The 26243-nt window shown below is 53.0% G+C and overlaps 1 protein-coding gene across 1 annotated transcript in view; it reads right to left on the bottom strand.

Annotated features, from left to right (window-relative positions):
* COL22A1 (collagen type XXII alpha 1 chain) overlaps positions 1–22386 on the bottom strand; it is a 227617-nt gene extending 205231 nt beyond the window's left edge. The window contains exons 1-2 of the mRNA XM_045895568.1: positions 22269–22386; positions 17915–18481 (exon numbers count right to left, since the gene is read on the bottom strand). Coding sequence (XP_045751524.1) covers positions 17915–18481; positions 22269–22386 — 685 coding nt within the window. The remainder of the gene's footprint in view (positions 1–17914; positions 18482–22268) is intronic.
* Between the last annotated feature and the right edge of the window lie 3857 nt (positions 22387–26243).

Genomic DNA, 26243 nt, shown 5'->3' with positions numbered 1-26243 from the left:
CTTCACACCGGGGCCGTCTCTCCTCTCCCAGCCCGAGCCCAGGCCTGCTCACTGGGGTAAGGTGAGGCTGGAACAGGGCCAGAGGGAGACCGTGCTCTCCAAGGCTGATGGGGAAGATGGTCTGGATTCTGCAGACCTTGCCTCTCTCGAATCAGCTGCCCCCGTGTGTGCTTCCAGATCCGGAAATAGGGATGTAAGTTTGTGGGGTTTTCCCCTTCCAAGGTCATCCTGCAGCATAAATGGGATACTGAGTGGGAAGTTGGTGGCATGATGCCTGGCACCTAATTAGTGTTCATTCATTCATTCATTCATTCAGCCAGTGCATTTTTGCCAAGTGCCCGGCACCAACCTTCCAGAATAAAGAGCAAGCGCAAACACGTGCCAACCCCTGGCCTCTCGGTGGTCACGTGCTAGTGGAGGAAGCAGAGGGCAAACAGACAGACACAGAGAAGTGAGCTGGTCGTCAGGTGTGATCAGGAAGTATGCAGGTGGTATGCCCAGGCGCTGGCTATGGGGGCCAGGATGCATGTCGGACACACGGGTCTGGGAAGATCTCTTGGCTGAGTGACATCTGGGCTGAGAGCGGAGACGGGCACGAGCCAGCCACAGGAAAAGCAAGTAGGCAGATGGAGCACCAAGTGGTGCAGAGCCCCGAGGGGGAAGGGGCTTAGTTCGCCCTGGTGGGGAAGGGGACCAAGCCCCAAGCTTAGTGGAGTGAGGAGACAGAGGGGAGGGAGGGAAGACGCCAGCTCAGGGAAGCCTGGTAACCCAGGGCAGGGTTTGGAATTCAGGGCAAGGAAGAGATAGATGGCTCTGCCAGGGAGTCTGGAAGAGCAACTGAGACCAGGCAGAAGGCAATGGTAGTTACTGTGTGAGTATGGCCATCCAAGGAGGGATGGATTTCACAGGTCCCTGGGGTCCTCGGACCTCCTTTCCCTCCCAGGAATGTCCCGTGGGCTGAGCGCCAGCAGGTGTCAGCAGAGGCCAAGAGGACCTCCTCTAGGAGGGGACAGGAGAAGAGGTGCAGGGGGAACTCGGGAGGGCAGCAGAACCCTTGGCCAACACTCAGGTGCCACGTGGGTCCTGGCTACTTCGGCCCACCGGGCTCAGCCAAGCAGTGACCTTCAGCCGTGGGCATCTGAGATGCATCAAACCTACCTGCAAACTTCCTTTTCTTCATCCCGTGTCTAATGAATGTCTACTATGTACCTGGCACTGACCTGCTCTGGGATGTAATGGGCACGATGACCAGCTCTCTGTCCTCAGGGAGCTGCTGTCCAGTGGACAAGATGGAAATTGCCCAAATAAGGCACTGACCTCTCCAGCAGGTAATTATAACCAGTGGGAAGCTCTGGGGTGAGGATGGGGGCAACACAGTGGGATCCAAGCTAACGGCTGGAGAGTCGGGGATGTCTCCATTGAGACCTGAAGGACAGTGACGCACAGCAAGCTCACAAGACTCAGCGACCTGTCCCCCAGTAACAGAACTCATCATTCGGGATGCAAAATCCAAACCCAGGTTCGTCTGACCCCTATAGCAGACTGCAAGACCATCATGGGTTAAATGATCCATCTGTAGAACAAGGGCTCTGGGGACCTCAAGAATCCCTTAAATGAGCAGAATTGGTGAGAAGGTCACATGACAGATGGGGGCGGGGTCAGCAGCGTGGGGTCTAGGGCCAGTGGTGGGCAGGGGCTAAGGCGGGACACTGTCAGGATCCTTAGACCCCTGTGTTCCGCTGGGAAGTTAATCATTAGGGAGCAGAGCAGGACATGAGTCAATGTTTCCAGAGTGTCTAGCATGGCAGGGACATGATCACTGCCCGGATGCTAGGGAGGCCATAGGATCAGAAAGGGCAAAAGTCCCTGCCCTCCTGAAGCCCACAGTCCAGGGGATTTCACTCAAATCTCTCGAAGGCTTTCCTGGGGGGCTGGCCACTCCCAGCATGCTGCTACGTGGGGGCTCAGGGCGGCTGCACAGCCCATCCACGTCACCTTGCCGGGAGTGGCAGATAAAGGATACAAACCCAGGCCTGGTGAAAGGCACAACTCACACAACCTGCCCAGTGCACCTTGAAGTCTGGCAGGGGAAGAGGCACATGGCAGGAAAGGTTAGGGCTGAGTTGGCTGCCAGGTGCAACGGAGAGAGGCACTTCTAGAATCAATATTCTTACAGCACATGGCTAGAGCTGAGGATCAGGAAGGAGCCTGAAGGATGACCCTATGGTCCAGACCTCTCGTTTTACAGGGAAGGGATCTGATGCTACCAAAGGGAAAGGCCCATGGTGCAGCCCCCACCAGAGCCTCCCTGTGCCAGGCACATGGCCACAGCCTTGGTCCCACTCCTCAAAGGTCCTCAAAGGTCCTCTGAAGCCAAACCCAGGAAACACCAGCGGCCGGAGTGAGGCAGGAGCTTCTCAAACTGCAGTGTGTTTTACAGGACAGCTGGTCCTGGGGACGACGGGATATGGCTTCTAGTGCCTTGCTTTTCTCCCCAAAGCTTTGCCCTCTGACTTGGATGCAAAACCTCTGATCCAAATTTGCTGCTGGGGGCGATTTCATCAGTTCCCCAGGAACAAACGTCTCCTCAAGCTCCCTCTTCGCTGTCTCTGTTCTGTTTGTCCCCCGTAGGCAGTGAACAGAGACCTTATGTACGGCAGCCTCTGTCTTTTCAGACTCCGAGGCTAGTTTGCTCAATTCTAGAATTGAGTCCACACTCTTGATACCTGCCCTTCAGGGTCTTAACAGGGGTTACAGGAGAGAAAGTGCAGGAAGGGCCAAGTTCAGTGCTCAGGCCACCTCAGTCTCACGCAGTGGCCATCTTGCTTCCCCTCCTGCCCATTCTCACCACAGGACCTGGCGCTGAGGGGAACCTCACCTGCGCCCAGTCTGGGCTCAATCACCCACAACCCTGAGCTTCTGCAGGATCCGAGGTCAAGGGGCACCCCCAGGGCCGCATGACAAGGTGAGGGTCTTGGTGAGAGGGCTGCTGAGCAGACCCACAGGTAAGGAAACAAAGCCTCCTTGTTACCCCCATGGATTCTGAGCAGACAGAAATAGGAAAACAAAGTGAGTGGCAAAATGCAAATTGATCATGTGAATCCAGGGGAGTTCGGAGAAGATATTTCACTTCACCCCACAGAGAGGAGACAAGACATCCTCAGGAAAGGGGGAGGAGGTAAGGGACAGGGTATGAAGAAGGCCCGGGTTCTGGGGGCAACACTGACCCTAAGTCACCCTGTGGCCAGGACATACCACCCTCCCCATGCAGTCCCAGGAAAACAGAATGAGCCCAAAATGCCTCCCCACAGGGACATTCTGTGGTTCTCAGTAGAGATGGGCAAACAAGATAAGGTACGATTTACTTTTCTCTAGTCACGGCCACATTCTCTCCTTTCGCATGTGGTCTGGGATCAGACCTATCTGTGTCCAGACTCAGGGTCATGTCCCCAGAATCAGAGCCCCAGTGGCCAGGGCAGTCCCCAGGGACGAGCAGGGTGTCCTGGCTCAGCCCACTGCTTTGCCAGGCCCCAAATGCCTGTGGGAGCAGACGGGGCTCGCCTAGGGGCCCATTCATTGCGGCCCAGGTCGTGGGGCAGAAGCAGACCTGGCCAGCCCCGCTCCTCATGTGCTCCCACCCTCTCCGCAGAGGCTTGGTGGAAGTGGGTTCCCGGAACGGCCACCGGCTGCATTCCTGCGGGGTGAGCTTTGGTGAGGCTGCTGGGAAATCACAGCGATGTCAAAGAGGCACAGTCAGGCAGCCTTTCCACCATCCAGCTGGCGAAGGCACAGCTGTAACTGGAGAGGGGCTGAGGCCTGGGGACAGGGTGGGGACCCTGCCCACACGCCGTCCTTCTGTCCAGGGCGCCCACTGGGGCTGCGCCTTCCATCACCTCTGCAAATCTGCAGCTGGAGGTGCCAGTCTGGGGTGGGGAACAGAGGGGTCACCTTGCCTGCAGTCCTGGGCTCTGCTGCACCTGCCATCCCCACTCCTGGAGAATGAAGCTGTGGGGGGACCTCCTAGTTGACCATAAACCTGCTGCCGAGCCCCTCTAGCCTCTGGTTCCTCACGAGAACCCTTTACCCACATTTCCCACTTTTCAGCCAGACCCTCCATCCCCCGCCCCTGCCCCTAAATCCTCTTCTTGGGGAATGCCTACCCATCTGCCCATCTCTGCTGATTCCCCTCTGCACAATATGCCTTCAAGGTCCATCCATGTTGTCACAGAGGACAGGATCCCCTCATTTTTTATGACCGAATAATATTCCCTTGTAGTGAATACCACAGCCTCTTGTACCCATTCATCCATACATGGACGCTTACACTGCTTCTACATCCCGGCTTTTGTAAATAATGCTGCAATGAATGAGGCAGGTATGTTTTCAGGTTACTGATTTCATTTCCTTTGGGTATGTTTCCAGAGGTGGAGCTGCTGGGTCATACGGGAGTTCTGTTTTCAGTATTATGAAGAACCTACATCCTGTATTCCTAGTGTTTGCACCAGTTCACATTCCTACCAACAGCCCGCAAATGTTCCCTTTCTCCACACCCTTGCCAACACTTGTCATTTCTAGTCTTTTCCAGAGCCATTCTGACAGATGTAAGGTGGGATCTCATTCTGGTTTTCACTCATCATTTTTACATGCTCATGTTTCAATGTTTGTTTGTTTGTTTTTTTCTTTTCCTGAGATAGAAGCTCTGTGTGAACAGGGCCGTGGAGGTCACATTAAGCCCCACACTCCTATAACCTGCAGCCAGAGTTTCCGGCTCCTGGGAAGCATTTAATCAGGATTTCCTGAACTGATGAAGAAAACCCTGTAGCAAAGCTATCAGATGGGTTTCTCATCCCCGTGTTTCGGATGAGAGCTCATGCGACTTCCCCAAGTTCATATGGGCAGCAGAAAATAGTGACAGAGGACATGTGTCCAGTATCTGCTGTGGGCCAGGCACTGCTCAGAGCACTTTCTGTGTAACCCGCTCAGGAAGAGGAGGGATTGTGGAGCCATTGTACAAATGGAGAAACCAAGCACAGGGGTTACATAATCAGTAAGATGATGAATGGCAAACCCAGGACTTCAACTCTGGGCTTCCAGGAGCGGGGCAGGGAGGGAAGCGGGGAGAGAAAGAGAGAAAATCCTCAATAGCCCAGAGTTTTAACAGGTCCTCACTGCAGGTTTATTGGATCCCTCTTTCTTTGCTTTTGTTTTTTTTCCCAGTGTTTAAAAATTAAAGTATAGTTGACAGAAAGCATTATATTAGTTTCAGGTGTACAACATAGTGATGTGACATCTTTATATATTATGAAATGATACCCACGATAACTGTAGTCACCATCTGTCACTGCACATGGTTATTACAATAATATTGACCATATTCCCTGTGCTGGACTGTTCATCCCCATGACTTATTGACTTTATAACTGGAAGCTGGTACCCCTTAATTCCCTCCACCCACTTCGCCCAGCCCCCCACCCCCCCTCTGGTGACCATCTGTCTGTTCTCTCGCCCCGCACCTGTTCAAGCTCCTAGACCAGGAGGTCAAAGCAGCCTATGGGGGCTCCACTCACTCCCACCCCCCTGCTCACCTATTTTCCTGTTGTATATAACACCTCTGATGATAATAAATTATTTTTTATTAAAAAAATATTTTTTAGGAGGCGTAAGGCCCTTTGTGGCTTCCAATCAACAAACGTCTTGTGGACTACGGTGCCTTAGACTCCCCTGGGCCAGTCCCTATTGCCCACCTCAAGACAATGGAATGTGCTGAACAGGCTGATTACCTGTTTGTCGCTGGAATAATCTGCTGCTGAGCCCACTTAGACGTTTCTAGTCACCCCTCCCTGAACATGGACCACACGGTGACTCTCACACAAAGCAAGAAGGCTGGTGCGGAGCTGGTCTGCATCCATCCCAACACCCGCCAGCCAGGGTCCCTTTCCCTTCCATTCCCACCACCTGCTCAGCACAGGTAGCTGGGCCTGGTAGGACAGGTGGAGACTTCTGCGGTCCATTTTACCTCTAAGTGTGCAGAGAAATAGTGCTAAATGGCTGATTTTCACTTGCAAGGACTACATTTCTGCATCAGTGATGCCAGGCATGAGGAGCTGGCTGGGGGCTCTGCCTCCTGCATCTTTACTCACTAGTCCTGTGCCTTCACGGGGCTCTGGCTGATGCCTCTCCAAAGCAGGAAACAGGGGGACAGTGGGGACAAGGTCTACAACCACTCACGCCGTACAATCTACAGACATGCACAGAATCTTTGCAATGTGTGTATGCAGGAGATTTCTGCATACCATTTTCCAGATGAGGAAATTGAGGGTAAGTCTTCTGCCCAAATGCACACAGTTAGTGAAGAGCAGAGGAGTGTGTGTGTGTGCGCATATGAGTGCATGCACACAAAGTGTGCCTCTGAGTGAGCATGTGTGTGGCCTTGTGTTTCAGTGTATGCGTTTCTGTGGGGGAGGGGTGGGTGCCTAAAACTCAAAGAAGACAGAGTCTATAATTATAAGGACAAAGACAGACATGTTTTACAGCAAAACAAGTCACCCAGAACACACTGCGTTGACAATGGATTTCTTTCAGTCCTCCAGTAAGTGTGAAGTTGTGTCAGAAACACTGCAAGTCTAGTCCTATGTTGAACAATGGGCAGAAGACATGAACAGACACTTCGCCAAAGAAGACATACAAATGGCTAACAGACACATGAAAAAATGTTCATCATCATTAGCCATCAGGGAAATCCAAATCAAAACCACACTGAGATACCACCTTACACCAGTTAGAATGGCAAAAATGGACAGGGAAAGAAACAACAAATGTTGGAGAGGTTGTGGAGAAAGGGGAACCCTTTTCCACTGTTGGTGGGAATGCAAGTTGGTACAGCCACTTTGGAAAACAGTGTGGAGGTGCCTCAAAAAATTAAAAATAGAGCTACCCTATGACCCAGCAATTGCACTCCTGGGTATTTACCCCAAAGATACAGACGTAGTGAAAAGAAGGGCCATATGCACCCCAATGTTCAGAGCAGCAATGTCCGCAATAGCCAAACTGTGGAAAGAGCCGAGATGCCCTTCAACAGAGAATGGATAAAGAAGATGTGGTCCATATATACAATGGAATATTACTCAGCCATCAGAAAAGATGAATACCCATCATTTGCATCAACATGGATGGGACTGGAGGAGATTATACTAAGTGAAATAAGTCAAGCAGAGAAAGTCAATTATCACATGGTTTCGCTTATTTGTGGAACATAAGGAATAGCATGGAGAGCATTAGGAGAAGGAAGGGAAAATGAAGGGGGGAAATTGGAGAGGGAGAGGAACCATGAGAGACTATGGAGTCCAGGAATCAAACTGAGGGTTTTGGGGGGGGGTGGGAGGATGGGTTAGCCCAGTGATGGGTATTAAGGAGGGCACGTACTGAATGGAGCACTGGGTGTTATACGCAAACAATCGGTCATGGAACACTACATCAAAAACTAATGATGTACTGTACGGTGACTAACAAAACATAATAAAAAAATTATTAAAAAAAAGAAGCATTGTAATTCATCAGCCGCATTTCTTGGAAAGCCCCTAGACATTGTGTAAGCCCCGTGTCCCACTTGCCCTCTGGCAAGTGTGAAATAAGTTCAGGTAGAACAAGGTCAGCTGCAGGACGTGAGAGTCACTGAGAAATGCAGAATTTCTCCACATCTTTAATTATATGGCTGCATATTTATATATAGACATATATATATATAAACATTGTATATGTACATACACCTTTTGCAAGCAATACCAATTTTGCTGTGGCCACTGTACTTTATCCCTTTACCAACCCTAAATGAAAACCACCATGTGAAACACGGAGCCCAACCTCCACGAGCTGGAATGCTTGGCATGATATGGTCCCAGTAAATGGGATGGCCACACCCATGTCATGCTCTACGTGGGATGGCACCAGGAAAGGGTGCTGGGGCTGGCCCAAGGCCCTCCAGCCAGGCAGTGGCAAGGGGACGATGCTGATTCATATGTGACCCCCGGGCCCCGTCTGGTCCAGTTGGGACATGAATACTTGTCTGAGGCCAGGGAGGGAAGGAGGCCTTCTTAAAGATCTTGGGTGAGCCCTCAAAATGACAAACAGAGGAGGCATCCACAACAGTGGCACACGGCGGGGGTAGCATGATGATGACCAAGACACAGAGGAGAGGGGAGAGGGGCCCTCTAAGGGGAATCCCACCCATCCCAGTCAGCACCCGAGGGGGAAACTGAGGCCCCCACAAAATATCCTACCCAGGGTCACAGAGGAGTTAGTGACAGTGACATCAGATTTCCAGCCACCATATCAGAACACACTGTCAGGGGTCAGCAAGCTTTTCTCTAAGGGTCAGAGTGCAAACAGCCTTTGTGGGCCACACAGCCTCTGTCACAACTACTCGGCTTGAGGCCGTGGTGTGAACACAGTCACACACAGTTTGTGAACAAGCTGACATGCCGTATTCCAACAAAACTCAATTCGAAAAACTGGTATCTGGGCAGATGTGGCCTGTGGGCTGTAGTCTGCCGTTCCCTGCATTTGATCCAGAAAGATCTCGAGTTCCTGAACAGGCCAGCGTCCTGCCCAGAGCTCACGATCCGTGAACTTCGTGACTCTGCTGGACTCCCTTCCTGGACAGGGAGCTCAGATCCTGACATGTCAGGTTTGGGCACTCTGATTTTTGGCATGTTCTATTTCATATAGACTTGACATAATTAGTAAGTACGATAACACAATAATAAGAACCACAATCAATTAGCTGCCAGATCGGTAATTTATCATCTCAGTTTTACAGACAAAGAAATCAAGTCTCTGAGACACGAAGTCCCAGCCAAGGGGCCCCCAGCTGGCAGGTGGCAGGGCTGGGATACCAGGCCAGCCCCTCTGCCCCTGGTCAGGGTCTCAGGATGCACAGACTGTGACTCCACTCTGGACGAGCCACAAAGGGGGCCTTTTATGTACGTGTTCCCTCTGCTCTAGAGGGTACGTAGCACGACTACTGTTTGCATTTTACAGGGAAAACTAAAGCTTCAGTAAGTAATCTGTCCAAACAAACAGAGAAACCTGGATTTAACTCAGGCTCTTAGATCCCAATCCCTCTGCTAACCATGGAGGCTCTGAAGTCACAGCTCATGAGGGAGAGAAGGCAGGATCTGAACCCAGGCCTTCCCTGAATGCTCATCCTGGACTCTTCCCCTCCACCCTCAATCATGCCTTCTCACAGGGGCCACATCTCCAGGGAGGGCGCAGGGAGAGGGCGAAAACTGCTTCAATGGACGGGGTGAGCAAGTCTAGGAGACCCACTGCCTCGGGCCCTCTAAAGCTCAAGCAGCATAAACAGACAGCTAAAGTATATTTATATTCTATTTCAGAGAAGGAGGCAGCTGGGGGGAAATGCAACATTTACGTAGGGTCCTTCAGGGGGACATGACAAAAAAAACTGGTCGAGAAACATTGCCCTACGTGAAAGGTATTTAACTCAATCACCTTTCTGGAAAATAGTGTATGTATGCATGGACACATACATACAATAAAATGTATATGTATGTATATTGTATGTAATTTACATATGCACATGTGAATTATACACAGATATACCTGTATCTATGTATACGTGTGTATGTATATATGGATGTATACACACCCGCGTGTATGTGTGTGCATATATGTATATGCATGTGTGTGCACACGTGTGTACATTTGTGTTTATGTGCATTTGTGTGTGTGTGTATGTATGTGTATATAGTAAAAGCAAACACTGCATAGCAGGTGCTCAGGGCCACCCCTGAACCAAGTGCTCCCCACGCCCCATTATATCCTCACAACACCCTATAAGGTAGGAGCGGTGCCAGGACCCCCTTTGTATGGCCGCATATGAGGCCAGTAAGAGGCTAGGAAGCTGAGGGTTGGGAAGCAAAGCTGGGCATGCCGGGTGTCGGCTCGGGCGAGGCGTAACCCCCCCGTCCGCACCTCACTGTCGATGCACACCTCTTGTAAGAACGGCCTGCAGGAACATACACACACTGGCATACGCAGAGTTCAGCACAAGGAAGACACTATTGCACCATCAAGGGAAACCAGGACCCAGAAGCAACGTGGGGGGCGGTCCGTTCAGAGAGAGCGGAGGGTATGTGGGTTCGTGCCCCTCCCAGCGCAGCGGGACACACCCCCCCGGGGCCCCATGGAGGCTACAGGCAGAACAGCTGGGTTTGACACAGGAGTTCCTCGGTTTTAGGAAAAGACAGGAGTCGGGCAGGGACATGCTCCAAACAGCTCCCAGGGATCCGCTCCAGGCCTGGGCCTGGCTGGGCACAGCTGGGAGACCGTCCCTCTTTCCCTGATGTATGCCAATGACATAGAACTGATGGGTGGATTTCAGTTTTTCATCATTTTCAGTCACTGTCTAATAAAATTCCCCAGCACATAATCAGAATTAAGTAACCCCGTTACTATTTCTAGGGGATGAGCTCAATCAGGACAAGGTTTCCCAGGAGGAACTCCCAGTGACCCTTAGGCAAAGGGCGGGCGCGGCCAGAATTGCTTCTTGAGGCTGATGCGGTCCGAGGGCCAAGCCACAAACATCCACATGGCGACTCCAAACCAACAGCAGATGCTGCCACAGACTCCTCCCGGGCCTTTGGGTCCACCCAGAGGACTAGCTGGGTCTGCGGGCCACACACACACACACGTTCCCAGGTGTGTGTGTGTGTCCTGACCTCCTGGCCTCACCACCAGTCTCTGGGCAGGCAGAGGGACGTGGGGATGAAGGCAGATGTGTGGTCAGGAAGACCTGGTCACTGGAGACAAGGCCAGCAACAGGCGGTGCCTTCTCGGATGGCTAGAAGACTCAGGTTCAGAGGGCCCAAAGAAATTCTCAGGCTGGACCTGCCACCCAGGCATGCCGACAGCCAGCCCCCAAGCCCTTCCCTTGGGCGTTATTGCTGGGTCTTCAAGGGGACAGATTATTCCAGGGGTTTGAGGTGGACTCTGCTTCTGGCCAAGGAAAGACTCATGGCTGGATTCCTTCCACTGCGTAAACTTGGGAACGTTAAGCCAGCAAACTAAGCCTCAATTTACACCTCCTGAAGCAGGGGATGACAACAGTCTCCTTCTCTCACACTCCCCTCCAGCACCCAGAGTGCCTGCCTACCCCAGGCCCTTGGCTTTCACCGCTGCCTCTGCCTGGAACTCGGGATGTGGACTGTTGCTGTTCAACCCAATTCTTCACGAGGGGCCTCTGGAAATGTCACTCTAATAGCAGGATCACAGATGTCTCATTCAAGGAGGAACCCTGTGCCTCAGAACAATGTGAGAGAACAGGGGATTGATTAAAATGTGTTAGAAGGGCGCCTGGGTGGCTCAGTTGGTTGAGCGACTGCCTTCGGCTCAGGTCATGATCCTGGAGTCCCAGGATCGAGTCCCGCATCAGGCTCCCTGCTCGGCAGGGAGTCTGCTTCTCCCTCTGACCCTCCTCCCTCTCATGCTCTCTGTCTCTCATTCTCTGTCTCAAATACATAAATAAAATCTTTAAAAAAAAAAAAATGTGTTAGAAAAAATAACCCAGTACTACAGAGGTTCCTTAAAACACCCACGGTTGTGACACGGTATGGTTAAAGGTCTACCCAGTCCACTCCCAATTACATCAGTAAGTTGTGTTATTTACTGACGATGCACTACGAAAAGAAAAAAAGGACACATTTTCAAGTGAACCTAATAATTCACTCATTTAGAAGGTGAAATTTCCTGTTGATGACCACAGTCAAGAGCACAGCGAGCCCTCGACGGCCAGAACACCCAGGCCGGGGCTGCCCTGCACACTGTCAGAGCAGAGGAGGGCGTGAAGAGACCCTGGCCCCCCCACACAGGGAGCGGAGGCCGCAGGGCACCCACTAATTAAATGCAGAGCTGGGGCGTAGATGCTGACCTTTTCCCAGTGAGAGCCACAGGTGAACAATAAAATTAATCTCCCTGCCACACGAAATAAGTCAGTGTCCCTCTGTCTCCTCCCCCCACCTCCCCTGCCACTGCCATATTGGTAAATAGACCATCCAGCCGTCCAGACTTTCTCTGGAATAGCAACACAGCTAAGCACAAACACACCGGCAAGAGAGAGAAGGACGGAGAGAGGGTGCCCACGTGTCATACGACAAAGCACCACAGAGCACGGGAGAGGCCACTCGGCCCCAGCCCAAGCCAGCATCTCAGCCTCGCTGTCCGAAAGCTAAAAGACAGACCCCAGGACAGTGCCTCCTGCTCGTGGGGAGAGGGGAGAGAGGACCACCACTGGGTGTCCCCAGAATAGAAGGAGGCGGAGGTCTCTCAGCCGTGGCCGGCTAGCATTCCACAGGCTCACCCCCGGCCACCCGATAAGCTATATAAAGGTTGTTTTGTGGCTACGACCGAGCCCGGGGTGGAGAAAGCTCTTAATTACAGCCAGTGCTCTGGGGTTGGGCCCCGTCGGCAGCCTCCGCCCCACGCACTGCAGGAAGCCAGGCTGAGACTAAGTCCCCTGGGGACCTGGTCAGGCCACAGAGGCAGGAGCTGATGCCACGACACAGAGGCCCCTCCCTGCACGAGCCCGAGGCCGGGGGGACAGTGAGCCGCGCACCGTTAGCTTCATTCATGGACTCGGCACACAGCCACTGGTCACCGGGTGAGCCAGGCCGGCGAGAAGCACTAGCACGCTTCAGTATTAGAACTCCAAAGGATCGCAGAGGGGCAGCCTGACGGGCCCGACTCCCAGGCAGTGGGCGCTGAAGGGAATGGACACTGGAACCCCTGTCCCCACACTGCCCCCTCCTCAGCTCACCCAGTCACTTCCAGCTGGGCTTCTAGACCAGACCAGCCACAGCTCACAGCCCCCAACCCACGCTGCCTCAGGGCCCCAGGGGGCTACTGCACCCCCACCCCAGACACAGGCCCCTCACTTCCTGTGCACTGACCTGGGGTTCTGCTTCCCCTCGGAAGGGCAGCCCTGGCGAGCCTGCTGTCCCTCAGAGCCGCCCCTCCACCCTTCTGCAGCCAAGCGCTGGATGGAAAAGCATGGGCTCTGGATGCAACCGGACCTCAGCTCGGCAGGAGCAGCATCAAAGGAGAGAGCTGTTGGGGGGCGGGGAGCCTCACATGTGGACTTCGTATGTAATAGTAAAATTTCTAGCAGCCACATTTGAAAAAGTAGAACCAGGTGAGATTAATTTTACTACTATATTGTATGTATCCCCAAATCTCCCAAATATTCACATTTAAATACATGATCAGTAGAAAAGATATTCGTGAAACATTGTCATTCTGTCTACAAAAGCCAGCGTGCAAAGTCCTGTGGCACTTCTCGGTTAGGACCAGCACCCAACTGGTCACGACCCCCCCGTGCTGGCCAAGGCAGGTCTGGGGCTCCCTGTGTGCAGAACTCAGCATCGACACCGACTCACAGGGCTGGGTGCGGAGCGGGGCGAGAGTGGGATGCGAAGTGCTGTCAACGTCTGGTGCTCAGAGAACAGCAAACTCCCTGGTTCTGTTCACGCCAGTGGAGCCTGGTCAGGGTCCTACTCCTCTGCATCTGCCCGACCAGACGAGGCAGCGTGATTCAGCCCATCCCAGCCAGCCTGCCCTTTCCAGACCCTCATCAGCCTTCAGGTCTAACCATTTGTCTCTGCTCATCAATATATAGATAAGTTCAATATTTCAGTTCATGTTGGGTATGATTTCAGGTTTGCAGAATATTCTGAACCTTTGCATTTGGAAGGGGCTAGGTCATTGCGTAGGTACGTCTAATGTGTACAACTCAACAGCAAGCACAGAACGAACCCCAGGTTCCCACCCTTGATTTCCTTTAAACAACATTTAGGCGGCTCCTTCACACCCCAGGCTCTGTTCCGGGCACTCGGAAACCGCAAGGAACAGACTTTGCCCTCGCGAGGCTTGTTCTTGCGTGTGAAGGCAGACCCCAGGCAGATAAACTACCAGACATGTGAAATTGCAGGTGGTAACCAGGGTCCACATTCCATCATGTAATTAGCTGCCACGTTCCTGCTGCCTCGAATAGACAAAAGCTTCTTGAGGACAAAAAGAATGTCAGATCCCTCACTGCATCCTGGGAACTGGGCACGGACCCCAGCAGAGGAATCACTCGGTGTGCAGTTGCTGAATGAACGAACGAATGAATGAATGAATGAACAAACGAACGAACGATTACTACAATGCTCTGCTGGGTTGCTAAAGACTGCGTGAATGAATGATTTGATCGAATCCAATGACTGCTACAACGTATACCCACTGAATGAATGTATGAGTAGGTCGGATCGAATTGAATGACTGCTACACCAAAAACCCCACATCGTTCGTCTGTGATTTTCCAGATCATCAATATGAGGCCCCGATTCAGAAGAGCCCCTGTTTGGGTTCCAAACTCACCCAAAGATCTCTCCTGTGTGTGCAGGGACTTCTGGTCATGTGGATTTTGTGATGCTCCTTGATTTAATCTTACTAGATATATTTCAGCATGTTACTGTTAGCTATTTTATTTTGTTTTGCTTTCTTTCTAATTGAAGCAATTGTAAGGGGATTTTGTTTCATTTGTCATCAGAATCAAGCAGGCCCCTCGTCAGCTTACAGCTGTATTTACAAAAACGCATTCCCTTTAGACGACTGAGCATAACTTACATCTTACATCTATTTAGGTTTTTGGAGGAGCCTGGCTACTGTGAGTTTTCTTAATGTCATCATGGCGGACATGTGGTGTGCCCGGCTGGCTGGCATCTGGTTCCCCTTCTCTTGGTTGCAGCCCCCAGTGTCCCTTCGTGGGTCAGTGGTGGTGGTGACTAGGACGGGGTCATGTGGTTTCCACCCCAGTCAGCCTCTTTCCACTCCGAAGCCACAGTGTTGGTCTGGGGAGAGCTGCAGGCCCACGCTCGTCCATCAGACTGAATCCAGGCCCGCTGGGCCATGGTCTCATCCCTCCTGGCCCTAAGATTCACCACAGGTAGCCCCAGCGTGCCCTCCCACACCTGTTTTTGCTTCCTCTGCCCTCCCACCCCAGGAGGCTGGCCCCTGGGATGACATCACCTGGCCCCTTGTGGGATTGGGCCAGGGGAGGAAGGGAGAGGAGGGGAGGGGAGAGAAGGCGGGGGCTTCCTTCCTGCTCCCTCTAGGCCACCACTGAGGAAGCAGCTGTCCTCCATGAGGTGACTCCAGCCGCCTCCCCATCTTACAGGGCTCTGGGCACATTTCCACCCTTGCCATCAGCCCGCTTCGCCCGCTGCCCGTTCCCGGGGGCTCAGTATCGCTGAACGACCTCAGCCGTCTCTCGACAAAGCCTTCATCAACACCTCTGCAGTGGACCATCCATGCGGGGACCCGGACACACAAGCCCGCCAAGAACAGAGTTAACGCCCAGGAGAAACCCAGACACGGAAGGAGTGGAATGAGCCCTGGTCTCCTCATTCAAGCCCGCCTGACCTCTGACCTTTTCGTCATGCGTGATATAAATCTGCAGGTGGGTCCTCTACGGCCTGTGATGGAAAGCACTGTCCCTGACTCAGAAGGTCAGTACGGGGCACAGCGGGATGAGGCCAGCGCATGGAGGCTGAAGGCCTGGATTCCGTCCCCAGCCCTGCCCTTCTATTAACTGGGCAGCACAACCCAGTGACTTCACCTCTCCAGGGCCGTTCCCACCATTCCCAGAAACATGCCCTGGGCACAGAAATTCTTCAAAATCGAGATTCTGCCTGGCCGACGTCCAGAACCTGTCTGAACCAAGGCTGCCAGTGGGCAGGGTCTAGAGGAGTCCTGCTTCCCAGCGCCCTGCATCCAGGTGTTCTGGGATCACAGCAGGTACACACACTCCTGAGCCACCACGCTGGACTTCTGCCTCCTGGCTGGGCCTGGGGCCCGGTGTCTAGCTCTCATCAGCCCGAGGCCAATCCTGAGCCCTGGGCCTCCCAGGCTATCTCTCCTGCCTTCCTGCCCTCTCCTGTCTTGGCTGTGGCACCCCGATGGCCTACTGCTGAAGGCCTAGCAGCTGCCCTTCCCAGGAGCTCAGCATGCTGCATGCTCGTACCCATGAGAAGGAGATCACCATAATCTATGTGATTGTAACGAGGGTGAAAGTTCACGGCCGATGCCTCACACACCGGATCGCTCTCCTTCACCTAGCCCTCAGGGCAATGTCCTCATCTGTAGAACAAGGGTTAGTCCTCAGCGCTCTATCCCCAGCCCTGTTTGTTCTCGGAATTTCTCCCGCAGTCCCATAAAGGGTCTCCTTGTGTCCTGCGGTCCTGCCAGCATTCCATTCTCACAGATTTGACGGCGTCATACCCCTGCACAAAACCCTCCCACACCTCATCTTAGCACACAAGCCCTCCTTTATTGAGAGCCTGACAATCATACAAAGCCACCAACCCCAGACCGCTCCTTGACCACAACTCCAGGGCTCCATTACACTTCCCTGACTGTGTCATGCCATCCCTCAATCCCTCATCCTATGGCTCAGACGTGTCCTTCTAAAGGGGCTAAGCACCACCTCCTCCAGGAAGCCCTCCGTCATTCTCAAGGTCATCACTGAACACAACCATAGTAGGACCCCATGAGAGTCTGCAGCACCTTTATTAAGGTCATCCCCACAGTATTATATCCCTTTTTATGTATCTTTTTCGCCATCTAGACTATGAACACTCCAAGAGCAGGAGTTTTGTCTGATCTTTTTCCACAGGCCCAGAAATCAGCACAAGGCCACACAAAAACTAGATCCCCAATAAGTATGTATGAGTAAGTAAGTGGAAGTGGAGATTAAGTAAGCCAAGGGAGAAGAGTCACAGAGCGGTACAGAGCCCAAGGGCGTCAGGTGTCAGACACAGTTTAGCTGTTTTCTCCCAGGGCTGCTAGCGAGGCCCGTCCCTGGGCCCGGGCCCCTGCTGCTTGCCAAGTCACACCCAGCTGTCCCCACCGCCTGCCACAACCCCAAGGCTTCCCTGTCCCCGGCAAGCTGTGACCCTCTGAGCTTCTCCCCCCCGAGGAGGCTCAGTCCCCAGAAGGAGTCAGCAAGACAGAGGCTGAGACCCTGCTCCCAGCCCCCACCTGCTGGCCCAGGGGAGGGGTGTCACCAAACACTGCTCATGACCCAGGAAGGACAAATGTCACCCCAATGAAGCAGGCAGAACAGAAGCTGGACACAGACTGATGCACAAAAACCCACTTCACCCTTCTTGTCCTGTGCAGGAGGCTGTCCTGAGAATGACCCAACAAGGGTCTTGGAGGTCAGCCTTCAGGGTCAGAAGCCGGGGGCTGTCAGCTCCCTGCCTGCTGCCCAACCCCCCTCATCGCCCATCCCCAGCCACAGTCAACAGATTCCAGACCACCTCGGGTTATCTCAGAGGGCACCAGGTCAACAACACTTGGCCTCTGGGATAAGCTGGGCCTGACCATCTCCAAACTGCCGATTGGGGATCACAGCTACAGTCCAGAAGCCTGTGTGTGCCTACTTCCTTAGACCTGTCCCTGCAGTCCGTTGGAAGAAGAAAGGGGCCTGATGTATTTCACCTGCCATGAGCTTTAGGAAGGGCTTTGGAGCGGGCTCTGACTTGAACAGCCCTGTAGGTGAGATGTGTTCCCACTACAGAAACGGAGATGGGACTGCCAGGCATTTGACCCACTCCGGGTCTCTCGGGGTGGATGGGGCTGAGAACCGGGCCCTCTTTAATCTCCTTCCCGCCTGCGCCCTAGAGGCGGAGCCTGGGAAGGACCCAGGTGTGTGCCCTGCTGGGTGCAGGGAGGACTGGTTTTCTGCTTTCCTCCGTTACTGAGCCCCGGGCCGGTGCGCTCTGGCGCAGCCCTGACACCTGCCAGCCGCGCAGCTCGGGGGCTCCCCACTGCTCGGGCCCCACGCCCTGCGCACACTCACTCTCACACAGGCGGCGTCTCAGCTTGCCACGGATCTTGTCGATGGCGTTGAAGTCGGACACGTGGAAGACGTGGGCGGACTTGGGCTCCGAGGCAATCTCCTCCAGCTCCTCCTTGAGCGCCTCCCCGACGCCAACGGCGAAGATGCGGATGCCCGCACGGTGGGCGGCAGCTGCAGCGTCCAGCACCAGGTCCTGGCTGCGGCCGTCGGTCAGGAGGATGGCCACCTGCTTGAAGGCATGGTCCCCCGGGCGGCCGCCGGCCTGCGGGGAAAAGCTGTGGCGTGTGATGAAGCGCAGCGCGTCGCCCGTGTTGGTGTTCCCGCCGTGGTAGGCCAGGTGCCGAGCCGCCGCCTTGACCGCCTCCCGCGAGCCGAACAGGCCCAGCTCGAAGGCCGTGGTGGGCTGGTCGCTGTAGCGCACGACCCCCACGCGCGTGCGGTCAGGGCCCACCTCGAAGGTGTCCACCAGGTTGGCCACCCACTGCCGGACCTTCTCAAAGTCCTCCTTGCCCACGCTGGAGGAGGTGTCCAAGAGGAAGACCAGGTCGTAGTGGACAGTCTTGCAACCTGCGGGGGGGGAGGGGAGGGGGGAGAAGAAGGGTGACCTGGGGCAAACGGATTGGGAAAGGTCACACTGGCTGGGGGCCTTAAAGGTCCGAACCTGGCTTTCTGAACTGGCTTATGATGATGAGCGTCCCCAAGGTTGCTGTGAGATCCAGCTGCCAATATGTGTTCTTGCATATAAAGGGTTAACGTTCATGGAACACCGCTCTATCAGTTTCTTCAATAGTTTTTATTTTGGTTACCAAGTGACTTGTTTTTTAAACCTACTGCAAATAACGCGTGCTCATTTCAGAAAAGGCAATCGAAAAATGTTTTAAACACTTAAATTTCCATCTACAGAGGGGTCACGCTGTTAACTCACAGTGTATACACCTAATTATTTTCTATTTCCATACAGTTACTAATGCACGTGGGACTGTACCAGACGCACTGACACATAGCTGTTTTCCCCACATCTGGCAATATGCTGGAAACCCTTTCCCAGTGTGGTGATGCCGGTTTCCATGGATGCAAGATGCCATTGCACAGAGCATGTAATTTATTTAGCGTTAGATGTTAAAATAGTTTATAGTATTCCAATATTATAACTCATATAAAATATATTGCACTCATTTTAAATATAAATTTGTAGAAATTCTGTCATGCTTTATAAAAATAGCGTATTTTGATGTATAATATGCTTCTATTTTTATAAACTTTGTAAGTTTTATATAAACTATACAATGCTTTTGATTAAACAAAATAGGACACTATATAATTTATTTCTGATCCTCAGGGCAACCCTGTGCTGAGAGCTTGCTCATCTCCATTTCACAATTGGTAAGATGAGGAAAAGGGTTTCTTTCTACACTCCAGAGAGCTGCACAAACATATAAGGGAACCATCAAGAACCATCAGAATCTTGCAGAATCTGAGGCTTGTTCATATCACCAGCAGCAACTGACCAGCGCCTGGCAAAAACATTCGTCTAGTAAAAACAAAATAAAAACAACAACAAAACAGTTTGTTAAACTATCATGTTGGCAAAAGTATAAAAAATCCCATGGTAGCCAGTGTGCAGGAGAATGTAGTCACCTGTTCTACCACTGGCCATGGGATCTGTCACACCCATTTTCAGGGTTTTAGAAGCCTTATGAAGGAGAGGGTTTTGGATCCACCACTTCCAAATTTAGGGATTTACCCTGGTAAAACAATCAGACGAAAAGGAAGAAAAATTTTTAAAGATATCTAAGAAGTTCATGCAGCACGGGCAAGCAAAATCCTGGAGCCCAGCTCCATGCTCCCCCTACGGAACTGCTCACACGACCATCGGCTGGGCTCATAGGGCACAGAGACCAGCACCCGTGGAGTGCTGGCTTGAAGGAATTCTTATTTACCAACACAGATACATTCTCCCAGTGTCTTGCTGGGTCTGAAAAGCTGTGTGTCAATATGATGTCTGTGTGTGGGCTTGTGCCTGTATGCATCAGAGGACCTACAAAAAGGAATGTTGCTTACCTCTGGCAAGCAGAACTGTGGGTAAAATTTATTCTGTATTTCTGATGTTGTATTTATAAGTAATGAATTAATTCAGAAAAGAGGAAAACAATAACCCTGTATTCACACACACACACACGCACACACACTTCTCCATCCCACCCTACACCAGTGCCTCTCGTAAATTTTCCGTACATACTTTTACCCCGAGTTTCTAAAATCCAAGTTGCAATCTGCTCTCGGGAGCAGAGGTAAATCCCTGCCTTCCCAGGATTGCTCCCTAACAGGATTAGAGCTTTTGGAGTGTTTGCCCAGATGTGTGGACTCAAGAGATAACTCCTGGGGAGTTTTCCTCCTTGACACAAAAGGTCATCCTTTTGTCTTCGGGACAATGATGCCCCAGCCTGTGCAGGGTAATTGCTGCTGTGGGCCAAGCAGGACCCAGCCTGTGGGCTGTAATCCCCGAGCAAATTTAGGTTAAGGCTGCAGACAGTTCATTTGTTCCAGAGGCCTCACCCAGGGGCCCTCTGGCACTCTGGTCCATGCTCTCCTGGGGTCTAGGGAGCAGACTGCATGGTGTGTGCATGAGAATTAGGTGTGCTCTCTCGGGAAGGGCTCTGACCTCGACGGGATGCCCTCGGCTCCGCCACGGGCAAGAGCCACGTGTGTGAGCCCTGACGGTGAACGCTCTCCACTGGGTTGCTGTTTCGCATGCTTTAAAATGAGGGCTGGGAGGAGATGGTCCTTGGGCCCTCCCTGTGTGTCGGCTGTGTGTGCTCTTGGGCTCATCTCTGTGGACACAGAACCCGACACTCCTCCCGTGAAGACCAGGCCATGCGTGGTCATCACTGTCTCTCCAGCTAGCTGGGCTTTGAGAGGCTCAGGCAAAGTGAAATACAGGAGGGGACTTGGGAAAAACACAGAAACACAAGGTCTGGGGTTTTTGCCCGTGTCCGCTTCCTCGGCAGGCTCGGGGAAAACAGCGTGGGCTCAGGCGGGCGCTTCCTTGTGGGCACCCTCCTCACCTGCTGGGGGCTTTGAGCAGTCTTGGCCTCAGTTCCTCATCTGCAAAACGGGGTGGTTTCGCAGCCAGGTGCTCGCCCTGCCGCCCTGGGGCCCGTCCCAGGAGGGATCCACCTGTGCCCGGAGGAGCCCAGCATGCAGCCTCTGTGTCGGTGCCGAGACCCAGACCCGCTCGTGTTCCTGAGCCCTCCTTCGCGTCTCCCCGCGGATGGCACCTTCCCCAGGAGGCCCTCAGACAGGTGGGCTGGACCAGCATCCCGTCACGCCTCACCCCTCCTGCCCCTGCCGCCTCTTCTCCAGCGAACTTCCCACTCCCCCATCTCCTCCAGAGGCGCATTGTCCTTGCGGCCCCGGCGCCTCTTCTGGCGGGCCTCCAGTGTGTCCATTTCTGCTGGAATATGCCCCCAAACCCTTCACAGGACAACGCGACACAGTCCTACCCCTGCCCTCTGTCCCCAGAAGCCTGCAAGCACTCGACAGAGACAAGCTCACCGTGCGCTGTGTGGTCCACTCGGGATGCGGGTTCCGACAGCTCGTCGTTCTCCCGCACTCTCCCGCATCCACGCTCTCACAGACACACTCCCCTCAGACTCTCACACTTACACTTTCACATCCGCTCGCACCCACACACGTGCTGACAGTCCCACACTCTCACTTTCACTCAGTCACACACGCCCCTCAGACACTCTCACACGCCTATGCTCACCTTTACACTCACTGTCACACGCTCACCCTCAGACTTTCACGCTCACATACTCCCTTTTATACACTCCCCAGCTCTATCACACTCACACACACATGCTCCCACATTCACACACTTTCTCACACCCCCACACACTCACCACACTCTCACACTCGTGCACTCACGTCTACACACTCCGACAATCTCAGACCTCACACGGTCACACACGCCCTCCGACTCTCACTCACACGCACACTTGCATATACTGTCCCCAGCCCTACCACACACTCACACACCCACACACTCTCGCTCACACAAGCACATGCCCTCGCCGGACGACTGGCTACCAGCCACGCCGGCGAGTACAGCCGACAGTCACACCTGCCGGGTGGCCCACCTCCCTCTCTCACGCCGTCAGCGCCCAGCGCGCTCACAGGCCACGTCTGCGCCCCACGCTCTCACACGCACACGCACTGCACTCAGACGCTCACACGCTCACACGCACGCTCGCTCCCCCTCACCCATGCACATGCATGCTCACGTGTGTGGACACCCACACCGGCCTGGCGGCTCGGCGCCCAGCCCCGGCTCATTCCTCGGCGGCCCCACCTGCCCTCTGGGCCCGGCAGCCGGGGTCCCAATGCCACAGCAGCAGCAACCAGAGAAGGCAGGCCGCGGCGTCGCCTCGCAGGCCCGCCACGGCTCTCCCGCGCTCGGGAGCACGCATCTCTCGGCCGGGAAGGGACGGCGTTGGGATCTACTGGAACATGCCCTGTGTGGAGAAGAACACAGCTTCAGAGAAGGCTCTCGGGGCCGTGAAGCCAAAGAAGCAGCCCCAGGCCCGTGTGCGAGGCAGGCCGCGCCCTGGCCTCCCATCTGCCTTCGGCCCCCAGCAAATGCGCCCCGAGGACCCGCCGGGCCCCTCACTCCCGGCCACGCAGGCCCACCCCTTGGCAGCGGCACCACGTTTTGATTGTAATCTCTGCTTCTGGGCATTTAACAGCCTGTTTCTTTGTTTAATATGCTGTAAGAGGGCACCTTGGTACCCAAATCACGGCCCATATGTAATTATTTTCCTAGGGCAGGTTTGTAGGACAACACTTAGGGCATCATATGAAATCTTGTGAAAGGACCCTGATAGAAATTCTCGAACTTCTTTCCGAAGAGGTTGTACGGGCTCTCACTGCCTCCAGCCGCGCGGGAGTGTGTGGGGTGTGGGGGGCCCCCCTCACCGCATCCCTGGCAGCTGGGACACGGTCGTTCCCTCCATCTGCCGGCTCTAAAGGAGAGACATTGCTTTTTCCTTTCTATGCATTTCTTTGACTTAGGACGCTTATTAGCTAGGTGTATTTCTCTTTCTGCATATTTTATTTTCATGGGGACATCCATTTTAGAAAGTAGTTGTCACTGTTAAAGCCAAGATCCAGGAAAGGGGAAACAGGTTATAGAAGTCTGAGATATTTATCAGTTGCCCTCACGTGCCGGGTGCTGAGGGCAGGCAGATGAAGGACACTGAACCCCCACCCTCAAGGGCGGTCATTGACACCTGGAAAACAGTAAGATGTGGGCCCTGGGCACCGGCACAGGGACGTTCAGGGGTGATGGGAGCACTGGGACGGTGCTGTCACATGACCATTTCAGGGGTAGGCCAGGCCTCCTGGATGAGTGACAGCCAAGCCAATTTTAGAAAACTGAGTAGGACTCAACCAGATAAAAGCAGGTGATAGTTACAGTCAGAGGGAACAGCATCTGCAAAATCCCAGAGGAAAGCCAAGGCATGGCACTAGGAGAACGTCCCCCAAGCAGGACAGGTATGTGGGCTCTTCTCTGGGCAGACACCTGAATTTTCGGTCCTGTCCCCACCACCCTCAGGGAAAACTGCCCTCATCACTAACGGACCCCTTGCAAGTGCACAGGGCACATAATAGCCCCCTGACAACACCTCGAAAGCATCATACTAAGGAGGCAGCCACAGGAGCAAGAAGAAAGGCACTTTCCCAAAACGGTACATGGAGGGGCAGAGGCCAAGGTTGACCAGAGGGTGCAGGGGGAGGAGAGACACAGAATCTCAGCAAGTCCAGTGGGCTGCCCACCCCTCTCATCCTTCAAAGCTGTAGGTAAGTGTGGACTCATCTGCCTCGTTCATTCTGCTGCCCGAAACCTAGAACAGTTCCTGGCACACAGTGGGCGTCTGACAAATAAATACTAGATTTAGTGGTGAATGACATGGTCATGCTGTTATCTGAGGTGGCTAGGAGCCCTTCATTAGAAGAATACAGACGGGGTGCCCGGGTGGCTCAGTTGGTTGAGCGTCTGCCTTCGGCTGGCGTGGTGATCCCAGGGTCCTGGGATCGAGCCCCATGTCAGACTCGCTGCTCGGTGGGGAGTCTGCTTCTACCTCTGCCCCTCCCCCTGCTCGTGCTCTCTCTCTCTCATGCTTTCTCTCTCAAATAAATAAATAAAATCTTAAAAAAAAAAAAAAGAAAACAGACATAACCATAGTGTCCAGTATTTTCCAGGGCTCAAGAAATGTGGTCATTTCCCTCATTGTTGAAAATGGGTGGAAGCAGGGCAAAACCAGAGTTTCTAGAGGAATCTTGGTCATGCATCTTCCCAAATACACACACGAATACAGAAAACTGCAGACCAACATCCCCTATGAATGAGATGCAAAAGTACTTAACAGGAGACTAGAAACCCAAATTCAGCAGCACACTGGAAGGGTTATACACCATGACCACATGGGATTCACCTCAGGAATGCAAGGCTGGTTCAACGTACAAAAATCAACGCATGAGATCCGAAGGGGTACGTGCACTCTGATGATTATAGCAGCAATGTCCACAATAGGCAAACTGGAAAGAGCCAAGATGTCCATCGACAGATGAATGGATGAAGAAGATGTGATATATATACACAATGGAATATTATGCAGCCATCAAAAGGAATGAGATCTTGACATTTGCAACGACGTGGATGGAACTGGAGGGTGTTATGCTGAGAGAAATAAGTCAAACAGAGAAAGACATGTATCATATGACCTCACTGATATGAGGAATTCTTTTTTTTTTTTTAAAGATTTATTTATTTATTTGAGAGAGCGAGAATGAGAGAGAGAGAGAGTACATGAGGGGGGGAGGGCTAGAGGGAGAAGCAGGCTCCTCGCCGAGCAGGGAGCCCGATGCGGGACTCGATCCTGGGACTCCAGGATCATGACCTGAGCCGAAGGCAGTCGCTTAACCAACTGAGCCACCCAGGCGCCCCAATATGAGGAATTCTTGATCTCAGGAAAGAAACTGAGGGTTGCTGGAGTGGTGGGGGGGTGGGAGGGATGGGGTGGCTGGGTGATAGACATTGGGGAGGGTATGTGCTCTGGTGAGCGCTGTGAATTGTGCAAGACTCTTGAATCACAGATCTGTACCTCTGAAACAAATAATGCAATATATGTTAAGAAGGAAAAAAAAGAAGATAGCAGGAGGGGAAGAATGAAGGGGGGAAATTGGTGAGGGAGACAAACCATGAGAGACGATGGACTCTGAAAAACTGAGGGTTCTAGAGGGGAGGGGAGTGGGGGATGAGTTAGCCTGGTGATGGGTATTAAAGGTGGCACGTTCTGCATGGAGCACTGGGTGTTATGCACAAACAATGAATCATGGAACACTACATCAAAAACTAATGATGTAATGTATGGTGATTAACACAACAATAAAAAATTTTTAAAAAATCAACCCATGAGTTGCACTGAACCAATAGAACAAAGGAAAACACACACGGTGAGCCCAAATGATACAGAAGCACTTGACAAAATCTAACTCCCTTTCATGATAAAAACACTCGTTACACTAAGACAGTAAGGAAACTTTTCAATGTGACAAAGGCCACATACAAAAAAACAGATAATAACAGACCCTACCTCACAGTGGGTTGTGGCAGGGGATTGCTGTAGGGATTGAACACTAAAACTGAACGTAAAGCCCTTAGCCTGATGCCTCAACCACTCTCGAGGCCACACGGCTGACATGAGCCAGAGCCAGACTCCGTCACAGGCCTATTTCTTCAGGCCCCCGGCCATCCATAGGGTCCCGCCACTGGGGCAAAGCCCGGCATCGGTAAAGAGCTTCTATGCTGAACACACTGCACCTCTCCATCCTTACAACAACCCCAGCCGATGGCTATCGACATCCCCCTGTACAGGCGAGCAAGCTGAGACTGGGAGTGGGGGAAGACCCCCTGGGGCACACCCTGCTGGTGGGTGAAAGCCCACCCAGGGCACTCAGAGACAATCACCCCTGACTGTAAGCTCCCCTGGGGGTGTCCGTGCCCACCACCATCCCTCTCACCAGCCAGCTAGTTACCCCATCAGGGCCCAGGGAGGATTTGTGGAATTAAAAATCCACAGTCTGGTTTTTCCCTCTAGAGAACAGGCCGGGGAGAGCATGCTGACCATGTGCACGGTGAGTGCGGTGCCTTTACCAACCCCCTCCCTGAGGTCTCAGCAAACCTGCAAGCTGCACTGTTCCCCGACCTGGCCAGTGACGAACCTGGCATGTGCCCATAGCACAGACAACGTCGCTCAGTGCAAGT

Source organism: Mirounga angustirostris, unplaced genomic scaffold (genome assembly GCF_029215605.1).
Source record: "Mirounga angustirostris isolate CCGP_5_RB_7025 unplaced genomic scaffold, mMirAng1.0.hap1 SCAF_4, whole genome shotgun sequence".
Classification (NCBI taxonomy): Eukaryota; Metazoa; Chordata; class Mammalia; order Carnivora; family Phocidae; genus Mirounga; species Mirounga angustirostris.
Note: the sequence above shows the minus strand (reverse complement) of the source record. Positions and strands in the feature narration are given on the sequence as shown.